The 15,821-nt window shown below is 37.0% G+C and overlaps 1 protein-coding gene across 2 annotated transcripts in view; it reads left to right on the plus strand.

Annotated features, from left to right (window-relative positions):
• Nucleotides 1–313: 313 nt before the first annotated feature.
• Nucleotides 314–15,821, plus strand: part of LOC148845403 (DNA/RNA helicase protein) — a 28,488-nt gene continuing 12,980 nt past the window's right edge. The window contains exons 1-4 of one of the 2 annotated variants that reach the window (XM_088956257.1): nucleotides 314–565; nucleotides 2,714–2,774; nucleotides 4,290–6,415; nucleotides 13,531–13,822. In XM_088956257.1, coding sequence (XP_088812383.1) covers nucleotides 4,853–6,415; nucleotides 13,531–13,822 — 1,855 coding nt within the window. In that variant the 5' untranslated portion in view covers nucleotides 314–565; nucleotides 2,714–2,774; nucleotides 4,290–4,852. Of the gene's footprint in view, nucleotides 566–2,713; nucleotides 2,775–4,289; nucleotides 6,416–13,530; nucleotides 13,823–15,821 lie in introns of those variants that run through there. The other variant, XM_088956258.1, reaches the window with a different exon arrangement.

Below are 15,821 nucleotides of genomic sequence, written 5' to 3' on the forward strand. Positions count from 1 at the left end.
AGGTCGAGGGTGGGCCATTGGAAGAACACGTAGATCCATGGTAATCTTGTCCAGCATCAAGGCCAAAAGTCTATCGATGCCTAGTTTCTTGGTCGGTGCATTCATCTATCTAAACCAAAAGTTTATGTTTCACCTCACATCCTTGTGATTCATGTCCCAATCTAGCACAAAAGGTGCAAAATCTTGGGAGTCTTTTGTTGGTTGGGCACCCTTCCCATGTGGAGGGCCCACAAAAAAAAAAAGAAAAAGAAAAAGAAAAGAGAGGCAGGGGAGTTGGAAGTCAAAAAGACTCATAAAGGTCGCCTCTTCGACTTTGCATGCGAGAGAAATTGAGGAGCATTAAAAGAAAAAAAAAAACTTCTGCGAACTGAACTCTTCGGTGAAGCCTACCACCGAAAACAAGAGAGAGAGAGAGAGAGAGAGAGAGAGAGGGGGGGGGGGGAAAGAAGAAGAGAAGTTTTGAGTTCTCATGGGTGAAGAATACAAACTTGTGCAGTGATCCTTTCTCCAATCGTCTTGGGATTTTAGTATGCAGTCAATGGCGCCTCAAGCTGCATATCTACTGGTTTGATTTGCTATTTCTCTTCTCTATTATCATTTTGGTGAGATTTATTTTTGTCTTTGATTTATTTGGTAATATGTGATGAAATCCACCCTTCTTGGGTGAATAGTTGATGCTGACTTTCTCTAATTTCACTACTAGAGAAGAACTTTGTTGTATCCCATTAAATTTATTAGTGGAAATTTTAAGTGGCTAGTTGTTTGTGGTTTTTCCCTTCGTTTTAGAGGGTTTTTCACGTTAAAATCTTATGTCTTTATTTGTGAATTGTGCTCTTGTTATTGCATATTTTTTTTTCTATTTGGTTGATATTGTTTGGCTTGCATGCTCATTTATGGCTTGCATGCTCATTTAATTGCACAAAGAGGGAATGAAAATTACTTTGCTTCAGTTCAGATTATGTGTTGTTTAGCTATTGTGAGATAGCAGGCTTATTCCCAACATCTTTCATACTAGACTCTGATTTGAAAAGGAACTTCTTGCGCCAGAGGAGTCGTGCAATCCAAGGAGACACACATCCTTGTGTATTCACTCCATTTCCTAACAAGGTGGGGTGCAGGTTCAAAAGGTTTATCGATCTCCATTTCAATCTTCATAACAACCTTAACATTCAAATATTCAACTGGCGACCCATAAAGATGAATCCAAAAGTCGGCTTTTTTCGAGAGAATAATTAGAGGGACTGGTATCCTTTGCACCTTTCTGTAGTAATTAAGATGAGATCATTATCAAAAGGCCAAGGTCCCTTATCAAATATCTGATCACGTTCGAAGCTGCTAGGAAAGTTAGCCCTAAAAGTGTTAGAAGAGAAATCTGAGATTTCATATACGTCAATCTTCCAAGACCGTGCTACCATTTCCTTTAAACCAATAGGTTTGAATGGTCTATCAGTAAGAACTTTAAACACTAGCATTTTTCTCCATGACTCACTAGAGAGCACATCATCTAACGAAGCTTCAATCAGGGACGGTAATTTAGGAATTAATACACGGAAGAGATCTCTTAGAAGGTTAGTGTCTTCCATGGAAGAAGATGAAAGGAGGAGGGGAAGGAAAGGGGTGGCACTAGGGTGGAGGCAGAGGAAAGAAGATGGGGTTCACAAAACCCTACTAAGGATAGGAGAAAGGCCTGCATACTGCAGGAGAAAACTGAATACCAAGAAGGCAAATGCTACAAGAGTTTACTTTTTATTCACTAGGCCCCAAATAGCTATGACCAACATGTGTATTAAGGCTTGAATTTTAACTTGATTTCACGTCCATCTATGGAGTGCTCAAACTCCTTCATTATCTAATGTTGGTCATAGCTATTTGGGGCATTTCGTAAGATCATAAATATAAATTAGTAAGGTTCATAAAAATATAAAGCTGGTTTAGTTTTGCATTGATAAATTTTATATTCTTATCAAATGGTTTTGGTTGTAATCAACACAAACATGAATTCTAAGACTGGAATCCATTTTTTTTTTTATATTGAGCAACTTTGAATGCAAAGTTTACATCCATTTCGAATGAAAACATATCTTAAAATTCATAATTGCTGTCATTTTCAGTACATAAATGTATTTTTATACCAAATACTTGCAAAACTAAACCAAAGTACAAATTTAGTTGTGCTTGTGCATTTTCACTCTTACCAAATGCAACCTTATGCTCAAAAAAGCTGCTCTGATGGGAACATGTGTTCTCATTCTTGTTAGCCTGATGCTTTATTGTTTACATCAAGCAGTATAAAAATAGATATCTATGGATTTCTATTTCTTGTCCAGGAAAATATATATTATTATCTCCATCATTAATGTGTAAAAGTCTTGACATTAACAGATGAAAAATAAAGTGGTACTTGGGACTTTCCATCCCACATCTACTTAATAAATGTCATAAACAAGATGGTTGTGTGTGTAGCTAAGAAATGACAAAGCTTGATTTGACAATGAGAATGTAACTATTTATTACTTACGGGTTTATCCCACATAGCTCTGTGGTTTAGAGTGCACGTTAACATGTCCAATTCCTCACATTAAAGGTTAAACAATAACTCCAGTTTCTCATCATCTCATTCCTTTTTGTGTGTGGAATAAACAAATCTTGACCTTTTCTAACTATCATCCTTTTAATTGTGACTTGTTCCACTTTGCCTTTGCATTGTATATAGGAATCAAGCACGGGTGTCTTGTTTTTCACGTGGACAGAACTCTTGGTCAAATTTCAAATTGGTATGTCATCAATCATCATGATGCTTGGTTTTTAAAACCTGGACCCATATATCTTCTTCTCATAAAGGGATTTTTTATTGTGATCAGCATGGCCAAATTCATCTCCCTGTACCAAGTCTAAAGCCCTCGTCACTTTTTTTTTTGGGCTTACAACTAGGGCTGTTAAATGAGTCCAATAGTCCAAAGCCCATGAGGGGTATTCTATCCAATAGGGATGGCAAATGGGGATGGGTTGGGCGTGGGTTGAGTATCAACCAACCCATATTGATCCAATAACCCATTTGCCACCCATGTCACAACCCACACAAAAGATGGTAAACAATATATATTTTCATGCAGAACAACAAAAATTGCAGAAATTTGCAGGAAAATCAGAAAATACAAAAAATAAAATAAAATTTTTAGAAAAATATGCAAAAATTAAAGAAAAGTATGAAATTGAAGAAAATAGAAATTGCAGAAAAACAAAAAAAAATAATTATAAAACACTTGAAATTATAGAAGAACACTGAAATGAAAAAAAAATATAGGAAAATATAAAAGTTACTGAAGTTTGAAGAAAATGCAGAAACTTGTATATGTCAAAAAAAAAACAGAAATTGATAGAAAAAAAAAAAATATATATATATATATATATATATATATATATATATATATATATATATATATTTAAATAAACAAAAACAGAAGCAAAAATTGTAGAAAATATATTTTTCAGAAAAACAAGAGATTACAGAAAAGTTACATAAAATGATGCAAATTATATATTTAAAAAAATGGATAAACAGAAAATGTGATAAAAATCATCATAAACTATAAAACCCCTGCCTCATCTAGGAGTTTTATTCATGCATACCAAACAAATGCACCCTTAGGGAAGAAGACAAGATGATGAATAAGTTTAGGGCTTTAAAGAAAAAGGTAAAAGGAAAAAAGAAAACTTTGGAATAATCAATGACCTTCAGCATTACAACATTCTAGTGTTTCCCTCAACTTTCTTAATTTCTATCAAGCCAACCACAGATTTAATGAAACCACCATTCCAAGAGCTTTATGTGGATTCATATGAAATACCTCTCCATCTCCATAGCTACTCCGAAGTTCGAACCCTCCTTGATTACCACAATCTAACCTAGTTGAGTGCAGACATGGTTAGATTTGAATGCCCACGTCCATAAGAGAGACACTAGTAGATCAGCCCCTGGACCCCCCACGGATATAGAGGTCCTATATGGTTAATTGGTTATTACGGTTTAAAGTGCTCAAACCCGAAAGGGAAAGGCCCATCCGTGTTAACTGTGAACTCAATATGGGCCAGCCATTAGGCCCAATATTGGGTCGTGTGGGGCCTGGGGTGAAACCGAAATCCCACTTTTTTCTTTTCCACTTTGCTTCAGGTGGAACCATTTCATTTTGAATTTTGGAAATGGCAACAAAACTGGAATTGCGAAATGACATGAATTCTCAGATAAAGTAGAATCCGAAATGATATCGAAATGGTTATTTACTTTTCAGTGATGGGAATTGGGAAATGAACTGAGGTAGAAATGAAATTCAACTCCAAATCTACTCCAGTGATCCAAATGGAGGAATCAAATGCCGTAGATTTTACGGAGCAAGGTCCCACCAAACTTTCCACTGTACACTCTCTACTTCTCTAGATCCTGACGTGACATCCACACAGTACGTCCAGCTCATTACTCGTACTCCGAGTCCTAAGCCACGTAACTGGTACTACCATTGAAATAATGGATCATGGATGATAATTTATTTTACAAAAATATCTTACCATATACCAACACCAGTGCAAGTCAGTGAGGGTATTATTCTAATCCAACGGCTGATTTATTCTTGAAAAAACTAAATTTCGACACCATTCATTTCAAAAGAAGAGGAGAAAACGGTCATCAGAGAGTGAGAGAGACCTTCTCAGTTCGCTCCCCCGGGCACCGACTACTGTAAATAAACTCTCTGTGAGTCTTTCTTTACTCGGTAAACTACGCATCATTCTTCGTTAAAAATTTAAACCCATCTGGGCTAGGCATCTCTTTCAAACCAGAGCGATTCTGGTTTTCTCCATGGAAGGACTAGACCCTGTGGCCTTGTTCATGAATCTTGAACAGTGGCGAGAACCCCAAATGGAAGATGAAGCAGAAGTTCAAGATTCTCCCTCTCCCTCTGTTGCTTCTTCAAGCTATGAGACTTACATGGTGGGTTTTGTGATCGCCAACATCGTCGGTCTTCAGTACTACACCGGTAGGATCAGCGGACGGGAGATGGTAGGTCTGGTTCGAGAACCCCTCAACCCTTACGACTCCAACGCTATTAAGGTGCTCAATACCCGAACAATCCAGGTCGGACACATTGATCGATCCTCGGCTGGTGTTCTTTCTCCTCTCCTTGACGCCCAACTCATCGCCGTTGAGGGCATCGTACCCAACATTCCCGGGAGCAAAAACCGGTACAAACTCCCTTGCCAAATCCACATCTTTGCTCGCGTTGAAAACTTTCAGCTTGTTCGGGACAGCATTTCGCGTGGTGGGTTGCAGCTAATTTCTGATCCGAGTCCTTCTTTTGCACTGTCGGAGGCTGTAATTGTTAAAGAAAAGAAAACTAAGAAGGAGAAACGGGATATTGACGAGATTTTTAAGTTGGTGGATGCTGGTGAGAACAGGAAGGGAAAAATGGAAATGTTGGAGCCGCCCAAGGAGATTATCACAGCCAAGTTGCTCTTGCATCAGAAGGAAGGGTTGTGGTGGTTGGTTCAAAGGGAGAATTCTCTCGAGTTGCCGCCGTTTTGGGAAGAGAAAGGTGGAGACTATGTCAATATCTTGACAAATTATCGGACCGATAAGCGACCAGAGCCGCTGAATGGGGGGATTTTTGCTGACGAGATGGGATTGGGTAAGACCCTAACGTTACTCTCTCTAATTGCTACTAATAGACCGGATGCTAACCTAGCTTCTTCAGTTGATACTGCTACTGGAGATATAGATAACTCAGAAGAAGACGAGGACAGATTGTCTGTTGTTAAGAAGTCTAAGAAGGGGAAATCGGGTAAGAAAGCTACAGTTTCACGTAAGAAGCGTAAATTAAATAGTTCTGATTTGGGTAACAAAGGGAACGGAACACCAAAGGGTGGACAGGATAGATTTTCTACTGTTTTTGGCCCAAGAACAACATTAGTTATCTGTCCTCCATCAGTATTTTCAACGTGGGTAACACAGCTACAAGAGCATACTAGACCTGGAAGCTTGAAAGTATACATGTATTATGGGGAACGTACTAGAGATCCTGAAGAGCTTCAGAAGTATGATATTGTTTTGACAACTTATAGTACACTGGCTACTGAAGCCCATGATTATCATTCACCAATGACATTGATAGAATGGTGGAGAGTTATTTTGGATGAAGCGCACTTAATAAAAAATGTGGCGGCCCGACAGAGTCAAGCTGTCATAGAACTCAAGGCTAAGAGGAGATGGGTTGTTACAGGGACACCCATTCAGAATGGATCATTTGATTTGTACTCTCTCATGTCTTTCTTAAGGTTTGAACCATTTTCAATCAAGAGCTATTGGCAGAGCTTAGTGCAACGTCCTCTTGATCAGGGGAATGAGTGTGGCCTCTTGCGTTTGCAGGTAAGATCATGTACCATGAGCATCCTATACTGTCAGAATTGCTTTGGACAAAGCTTAAGTGCATCGTCAAAATCTGAGTTACACCATGCTATTAGTGCATCATTAAACTAAATAAAAAAAGGACTAATAGGTAAAGAATGAAAGAAATTTGTAACTTTCTTGTATTCATTCTTTGTAATACTCTTATGAACTCACTTTTATTCGTTAAAAAATATTGATAATAAGAAAAGACTGTGTTTTAGTAATTTTCTGTCACTTATAAGGATCCCTGTTCACTTAATAGTAAATGCTTTCATTGGATAATATTAGTTTTGAAACTAATTGTAAGAAAGCTCACTGTATCTGTTGGTAGAAGAGGTTTACATCTAATCACTTCGTAGACATTATATGTGTGATGGATGTTGATTTATGTGAACAAAAATAGTTTGAAGTGGGTTACCAATCCACCTTTTATACCCAGAATTTCCATTTTCTTGGTCCATATCGTTGGATTCAATTTAACCTCCTTTATTGGTACATTCTTCCTTTTGATCATCTTCAGGGGTTTCTATCTTGCTTCTTTTTTATCACTAGCATTGTGAGCATTTGCTTCAGAAGTTATGGAGAGTTCACAATCTTTAGCCATGATGGCTCTTTCGCAGCCATCATGCATTGACCTTCATTTGTGTATCTTTTATTTGCATATAGATTATAGAATAACTTGGTTAAAGTGAACTTACCTTTATGAAATCTTTGACATCCTGCTTTAATCCAAGTCATGGACAAAAAGGCTGTGCTTTGTAGGAAAATGGTGCAGGAAAAGGAACGCCAGTGGTAATGAGATTTATTTCTTAACACTATTAGCCATAAATGACATTGTAAACATAAATGATAATTTTTTTTCTTTGGAAAGTAAAGCCTCTTACAAGATTCAGATGATTTTTTTTTTCTTTCCCTGGTTTTCTTTTTATCAGCAACAGATCACAGAGGTTCAGATAACTTGATCAGTTTACAAGAAATAGACAAATAGCAAAGGTGGACATTAAAGCAAAGCTTAAGAACTGTTAGGCTTTCTTACTGATGGAATATAAAGGAGACCTTTCTATTAATGTTTGCGTTAGCTTTTTTCAGCAGTAACATAACCTTTATTAACTTAATGGATAGTAGAGTTTCCTATGACTTTTGAGTCAATATGCAATTGTAACCGAGCAAGTGTCATTCCTCTGACTGAGCTCTGTAAGGGATCTACTATCACATTTTGTTTCCATTTTCATTTCAGCATGTGTTATTGTAAACCTGAGTTATAGTTTCATAAAAATCACTATTACATAATTTGAGGTTTCTCCCCAGAACAGTTAATGCATTAACTCATTAGAAAGCTGGTGTATAATAAGCTTAAGTATGAATGCATCTTTTGAGTTGTAATAGGAAAATTCAATATGTTGCAGAATTTGGAGGAGTTAGGTCTTCAACTAGAAAATTCTTTCCAGCTTTAAGCTAGAAAGAAAGTATAATGTATAGAGGAAAGAAGACAAACAAATTTCTGATGGTAAGAGATACGTGAATATTAGGGTTGCTGCTATGTTAATAGATTAAGAGAATAATAATAAGATACAAAACAATGGGAAGAGAGAGGAGAAAGAGAGGGAGAAGAGTTGCAACAAAGAAGAGAGTTGAGAATAGGGTTGGATGCTTTAGAGATTGCCCCACCCTTTATTTATTCTTAGTTGTTTAAACTAACTAAAATTTCAAAAATACCCTTCTCTACAAACATTAGTGAAAAGCAAAAGCTAAATTTCAAAAATCCACTCCTCAAGTGGAACATAGATATCTATCTTACTCAACTTGCTCAGTACAATATCAAACTTCTTTTTTATGAGCCCCTTGGTAAAAAATTGGCTAATTGTTCTATTGTCTTGACATATGGTGAGTAGATCTCATTTCTTTCAAAACCTTCTCAATCACTGATTTTCTAAGGGCCTGGACCGAAATAGCGCAGTCATCAAGAGTAAAAGACAGAGTTAGGTTGGAATGGAAACCCCCGGAAGGCAACAAAGTTAAGGTGAATTTTGATGGGAGCTCCTTTGGAAACCCAAGTATGGCTGGAATAGGAGGGGTAATCAGAAATTCCAAGAGGAAGATCTTGGCCATGTTTTCAGGGCCAATCGGTTTGGGAAACTCTTTGAAGGCTGAACTGTTGGCTCTACTGCAAGGTATCAGGCTACCAAAAAACCTGGGATTTGGGATGGTTAGGGTGGAAGGAGATTCACAAGTAGTTATTTCATGGGCAAAATCCAACAGGCATATTCCTTGGACCCTTCAGTGAATGCTAAGAGAAGTGGAAAAGATTGCAAACTAAATAGAGGCTGATTTTAAGTGGGTTAGAAGGAGTGCAAGTGGGTTAGCTGACTCCCTTGCCAAACAAGGGGTTATGAGGCTGCAATTGTTTTGGGCATCCATGTAATATGGGTTTGTAAGTAGGGAATAACGCTCCTGTCTTCAAGTTGTATTAATCACTCCTATATTCCACTTTAATAAAATAAAATTTATTCTCTGCTGATAAAAAAAGTAGATCCAATTTCTGTCTACACTTTTATGAGATGTCTATCATCTTTCACATGTTTAGTCCAATCATGCTGAACAGTATTGTGGGGTCATGCCAATCCCTAAGGCATCCAGTCCTATTCTCAACTCTCTTTTTCAATACCGACAACTACTCTTAAGGAATAAACACTGAGCCCTTTGATCCTACTATGGCTCTGATACCATATTACGATTGCTGCTAAATAGGTTAAGAGAATAATATAGAAAACAATGAGAAGAGAGAAGAGAAAAAGAGAGAAGAGTTGGAACAAAGACGAAGAGAGTTGAGAGGATTGGATGCCTTGGGGATTGGTCCATCCTTTGTTTATGCTTATGTGTTTAAAATAGCAGAAATTGCAAAAATACCCTTCTCTAGAAACATTAAAAAAAAGTTAAGTTTTCCTACAGTGAGCAAAGGGCTCACTGGAAACATCAATCTGAGGGTACAATTGGTGAGGAGATAGGCAAATGGGATGGCAGATGCCTTAACTAAGGGGTGAGTAGAAACCAATTGCATTGGGCTCAAATGTGTTTTCTGGTTGAGAGATTGCATTATTGCTTCTCTGAGGGTTGATTGTAAATTTTGTATTGCTTTCAAGTCTTTGATTAATAAAATTTGAGGTTACTTATCATAAAAAAAATACAGTGAGCAAAGGAATCATAGAATCAAATAGGATGACTAGCATAAGTATGCTTACCTTTGTGAAGAGAAATGGGAAGATCTAAGTTAGATAGATTTGGGGATGGTGAGGATGATGGAGTTGCGGAAGCAAGAGCTAGAGCACCAGCCTCTTGCTTGGAGTACACTTTATGAATTGTTGGCCATGCAGGCTCCACAAGAACATTGACAGATTCAGCCAGATTAGGAAGATGAAGAGCATCCAAGATTTCAGAACATGACTCTTTCTCAGAAAAGAAGGATAGGGTCTAAAAAGGGTAACATCTAGGAACACAAACAACTTATGAAGTGTAGGGATGTAACACTTATAGTCCTTTTGAGTACAAGAGTAACTAAGAATAATACACTTTACAACCCCAGCATCAAGTTTATCTAGACCTGGACCAAACTTATGCACAAATCATACATAATGAAACACTTGGGGAGGAAGACTAAAAGGAGAAATGGAAGGAAATAAGATAGAGAAGGGAGATTTCCCACCAAGAGTAGACAATGGTATGTGATTTATTGGAAAACAAGAAGTAAGAACAGCATCACTCTAATAAATTTTGAAGATTTCCCACCAAGTAACTGCATCTTGATAACCTCAAATTTTGGATCCAATTGCTTAGAAAATTCAAACACTCTATCCTAATTCTTCAGTGTCTAATACTGTTCTACATCCTTTGAATCCCTCCAATGGATTATTCTATAATGATCCAATTCTTCCCATGATGCTTGTAAAGTGGCGTAATATGTAGGCACACTCATCTTCCCCTTGTCAAAGATTGGATATATCCTGCATAAGATGGAAACTTTCTGCCCTGAGCCTCATTCTTCTCCTAAGAATATATTTTATTCACCCTTTCCCAAATTTGGGCCCCTGTCTCCAAAAACATTAATCTACAACTAATTTGTGGGGTCATTGAATTCCATGACCATGACATAATAATCATGTTTTCCTGCTTTGCATCTTCTGATTAGGATTATTGTCATCTAGTCTCTTAGTTTTCCCAGTTGGATATTCAAGTTTTGCTCGTCCACCAATATAGGCTTTCACAGACAGAGACCACTCATGATAAGCGTGTAAACAAAGGTAGATCTTGATGTAGAAGACTCTTGGGCCATCTTTGATCAATACCCGTACTTTTCAGACCAAGGAGATCAAGGCCATGCCACCAAACATATAAAATAGACCTCTAACAAAAACTTTCTGACATGGGCAGTAATGTATCAATATAATTAAAATTCAAAATATTCATATCATCCCCAAAAAATCTGAAATAGGTCTTGATAACTAGAGCAAAGGAGGCGATCTAAATTGTATTGATTCCCTTCATCAAACATCAGTCTATGGTTCTCCATCATCAAGAAACCCTGAGTCATAGTTGTCAAGGTGATGCCTAGGTGACAAGGCGCCCTTGGAGGCTTGCCTTGCCTAATCACCAAGAAGTTTTGTACATTGTGTTATAAAATACTTATATTAATTTTTTGAGATTATCATTATAAAATAGACATTATTAAACTAAATCAAATTCTCATTGCCAATGACTGTATTGAATATAGAAAGAGGAAAAAAGGAAGGGGGTTGGTTTGTAAATTAGACATAGAAAAGGCTTATGACATGGTGGATTGGGACTTTTTGCTAGAAATTCTCAATCATATGGGCTTTGGAGAAAGGTGGTGTAAACGGGTGAAGGGTTGTATCTCCTCGTGTCACTTCTCTATCTTGGGGTAGAATAACTTTGATCAAATCCACGTTAGCCAATTTACTGGTGTACTTTCTGTCAACCTTCAAAATACCAATAAAAGTGGCAAATCAACTGGAGAAGATCATGGGCGATTTATTGTAGGAACCGGAGGATTCCAGAAAAAATCATCTAGTGAAGTGGGAGATAGTTTCCAGGACTAGAGATGATGGGTCCCTAGGATTAGGTAACATTAGATTGAGAAATACAACCTTGTTGGGAAAATGGCTGTGGAGGTTGCCGTTGGAGCATGATAGACTTTGGAGTAGAGTGGTTGTAAGTATACATGGATTGGCAGACAATGGTTAGGGTGCAGGTCTTGACCCTAGGGCTTCTTGTTGTTCTCCTTGTAAAGCTATTCATGGTATATTGCCCACTGTGCTTCCTCTCTTCAAATATGATGTCTGTGCCGGTAACAAAGTGCTCTTCTGGGATGTTTTTGGGTTGGAGAAAGGTCCCTTAGAGATAGATTCCCTTCCATTTATTCTATTTCAGAAAATAAAAGGAAAGTGATTTCCTTGGTGTTTATTGATAACTCTTGGGATTTGGATTTGAGGAGAGGGTTAAGGGAATCAGCAATGGGAATGGTTGATAAACTTGTTGATCTACTTGAGTCAATTCACCTAGGCCAATCTTGTTTGGATAGAAAAATTTGGAAACCTTCCTTCTCCAGCTTTTTTCACTTGTTAATCTTTCTTTGATATCCTCCTACAGTCATCTAACCTTGTGAGAAACTTTCCAACAGAGGTGGTTTGGTATAGCCTTGTGCCTTAAAAAATTAGGGTTTTCTTCTGGGAGGTGGTATTCCAAAAAATCAATACCCTGGATTAGCTGCAAAGGAAACGGCCACATCAATGCCTTTCACCCCATGTTTGTAGCCTCTGCTTGGGAGTTGGTGAGACGATCACACATCTATTGATAATTTGATTTCCTGTCCGTTTGCATCCTTTATTTGGTCTTGGTTCTCTTCTCTCTTTGATTGCGGGTGGACTCCTCCCCCGGATGTTGTAGGCCTCTTTGACCCAAATTTTTTCAGGCACCAAAGAAGCAGGGAAGAATTATGTGGAGAGCTACAAGAGCAGTGATGCTTTGGTCAATTTTGGAAGAAGAAACAACAGAATTTTCAAAAGCAAGGCTAGATCCAAGGAGGAAATTGTATGAGCGACTGAGTGACTATAAAAACTATCCATTGGCTGAAAACAATTGATGTATTTAAAGACTTCTCAGCTGAAGATATTTTTAGAAATTGGGGTGTTGTGGCAAGCACGTGCCCCTTTAAACCTGTGATACAGGAACTTTGGTCCCCACCAACACAATAGGGTAAAGCTGAACTTCGATGGCAGTTCTATAGGCAACCCGGGACCCTCGGGTATAGGGGGTGTTTTCAGAGATGGAGATGACAAAAGTTTAGCATTGTTCTTGGGCTCAATAGGAGTGGGTGACTCTTTGAGAGCGGAAAATCATGGCATTACCACAAGGTGTAACTTATGCAAAGAAGTTGGGACTACAACTACAAGTAGAAATAGAAGGGGATTGAAGGCTGATAATAGGATGGATGCAATCAGTTTGTCTGGGTGCATGGATACATAGACAGTCGATGAAGGAAATTATCAGCCTAACAAGAGAGATTGGTGTCTACTTCAAGATTTCAAGTGGACAAGAAGATCAGCTAATGGATTAGTGGATATGTTAGCAAAACAGGGGGCTGTTAGGGGGAACATGTTCTGGGCAGTGTTGTGACTCAGTGATTGTATCTCAAACCCCTACACTAGGGTTGACAGTTGTATTTTAAATTCTGTTTAATGAAGTTATCGTTTCCGATAAAAAAATAATGGACATTTGATGCTTCGTGCATTTTTTATATATCAAGTGATCATGTTTGTTGTGTCTGTCAAATTTGAGAGATTCTTTGTCAAATTTGGGTAAATCCACTGGACTTTGATCATGCACATTAATCAATCAGTATAAATACTTGTCATATTGTTAATCATGTATCCCAAAATGTAATTTATGATTTTAAAATTATTTTTTTATGGCAAGAACAAGGAATGTAGTTTAAACTTCAAATGTATGTTGCATTTTGTTTGATAATATTCCCTATATTATAGTGAAATGAATGTTTTTCCACTTATGATAAATTATTTCAGATCTTAATGGAGACCATATCTCTGCGAAGAACAAAGGACAAGGGTTTGATTGAATTGCCATCTAAAACCTTTGAGACCTGTTTCATAGATCTTTCTGCTGAAGAGCGTCAACAGTATGATCGGTTGGAAGCTGAGGCTAAGAATGTGGTCCAAGATTACATTCGTGTTGGAAGTGTAATCCGCAACTACTCAACCGTACTTAGTATTATTTTACGACTTCGTCAAATCTGTGATGATATGAAATTGTGTCCAGAGGATATTAGATCATTGTTTCCATCTAATAGCATTGAAGGTAATGCATTTGTTTTTTTTCATCTTTTCATTATCTAATTTTCAAAGTCCACCTTATAGAGATGGAGTTCAAAGATATCATTAGGTTCTGCTTCACTTACAGTCTGGCAGAGATGTATATTTTTGCATGTTTCTATTCCATCACAGAGCTTTTTTCTCTTTTTTTTTGATCGGTGTCACAGAAAATTGTTATTCATTTATGAAGATTATACTAGCATGAACTCATCATACCAACCAATCATTGCCATGTACTTTGTTTACTGGACAAGAATTACTTCAGATAGGGGCAATTGCTTGGTGTAATGGTAAAATCTTGGGCTGACAAGCATGACAATGTGAGTTCAAGTCTGAGAGTGCCACTTAATGCAAGAAAAAAATTGTAAAGAGGGCTGGGTTCACTTATACCAGCTCTAATTTGTAATCTGATTTTTATTTAAATTAATGAAATCAATTGTTTTACTGATCAACAAAAAGTGCCAAAGGTTAGGTATCCAGTCAGTCCTCCCAAGATTCCAAATAGATGACAAACATTAGCTAAAAGCAGTCTAGGAATTACTTCATATACTTTGTTTTTTGATGATTGGATTTGTTTTGCCCTAGACTTTGTGTTCACATATTTATTTGGAGTCTGGAACAGACTCAGTTTCCATGTTCTTATAGTAGTCTTTGTGAAGAAGGCAATGTTATCTCCTTTAGCTAGCATGCAAAAGGATTAATTTCTTTGCCAAGCCCCATGGGCAATGATACATTGATTTGATTAGACAATGGCTCAAGAGTCAAGTTTCACTAAAATGTTACTATGTTGAGAAAACTTGGGAAAACATCACAAATATCATAAAAAACCTGAAAATACAGAGAAATTAGAAAATGAATAAAAAAGAACTTCAGAGTGTAAAAATAACTACAACTATACCATTAAATATTTAAAAGAAAAAAATGCAAAAAACGACCATGTATAAGCAAGAGAATATTAGAAGACCTTATAGAACCATTTACCATGCAAAGTCCATATTTCTAGACCATGAGTCATGCAAAAGCAAAAACAGCAAAACATACATGCATACGTAATAAATAAAAAACAACTCTATATTTTGACCATTCTCTTTAAATATAGTACATCAGATCTCAGGATTCCATGCAATTATCCCTATATCTTGAGTTGTGTTGCCATGACCCTAATGTTTAATGTGAGTAAAATTGTGTGCCCAATTCATTATGTTACAGGTAACTGCTTATTTTCATTAAGAAACCTTAATTACTGTAATAGGTAATATAATGTTCGTCAAAATAATTTTACAAGTGAAAGGTTTGCCAGTCAACTGGTTTTCATGTGACAAATGAATTTGGATCCAGAAGGACTATTCATGTTCCTCTACCTACTATATCCATGGAATGAATTTCGGCCCAAAAGATGTTGCTACATGTACAAAGTGAGCTCTTTTTACAGACCACTGTTGTCAATGGTTGCTTTTTTCTTGAGTGTTAGACCCCACTAAGGCCTTGAGGTGTGACACTACAATTAGACATATGCCTAATTGATACAATAAAAAGCAATTGTATTCTATAATGAATACAATAATAAAACAATTAACTGATAATTGGTAACCACAAGTACGAGGAGATAGTGTGGCTGAATAACCTCTTTTTGGACATATGTAGGTTGTTTGGCCCATCCCCACCAAAGAATTAGAAAAAAGAAAAGGAAGAAAATTTATCGGTAGAAAAATGATATGAGTTAAGGACTGTTGCCCCTTGTTGAAATATTCATTTTAAAAGAGGAGTAAAAGGACAAATTCTGGCAATTAATTGGCAGCACTGCTGACTAAACTATTATGGGGACAAGCTTTATATTTAAAGATTAAAACTTTAAATAACTAATGATATATTCTGCTGGACTAGACAACTTTTACTATATTTTTATTTGGAAACTCCACCTATACAAGATAGGGCTGAATTGGGATTACAGGATTAAACATGCATACTGTCAAGAGGGACCTCTA

The sequence above is a fragment of the Nelumbo lutea genome, chromosome 7, assembly GCF_056320005.1.
Source record: "Nelumbo lutea isolate HS-2025 chromosome 7, American lotus-T2T, whole genome shotgun sequence".
NCBI lineage: Eukaryota > Viridiplantae > Streptophyta > Magnoliopsida > Proteales > Nelumbonaceae > Nelumbo > Nelumbo lutea.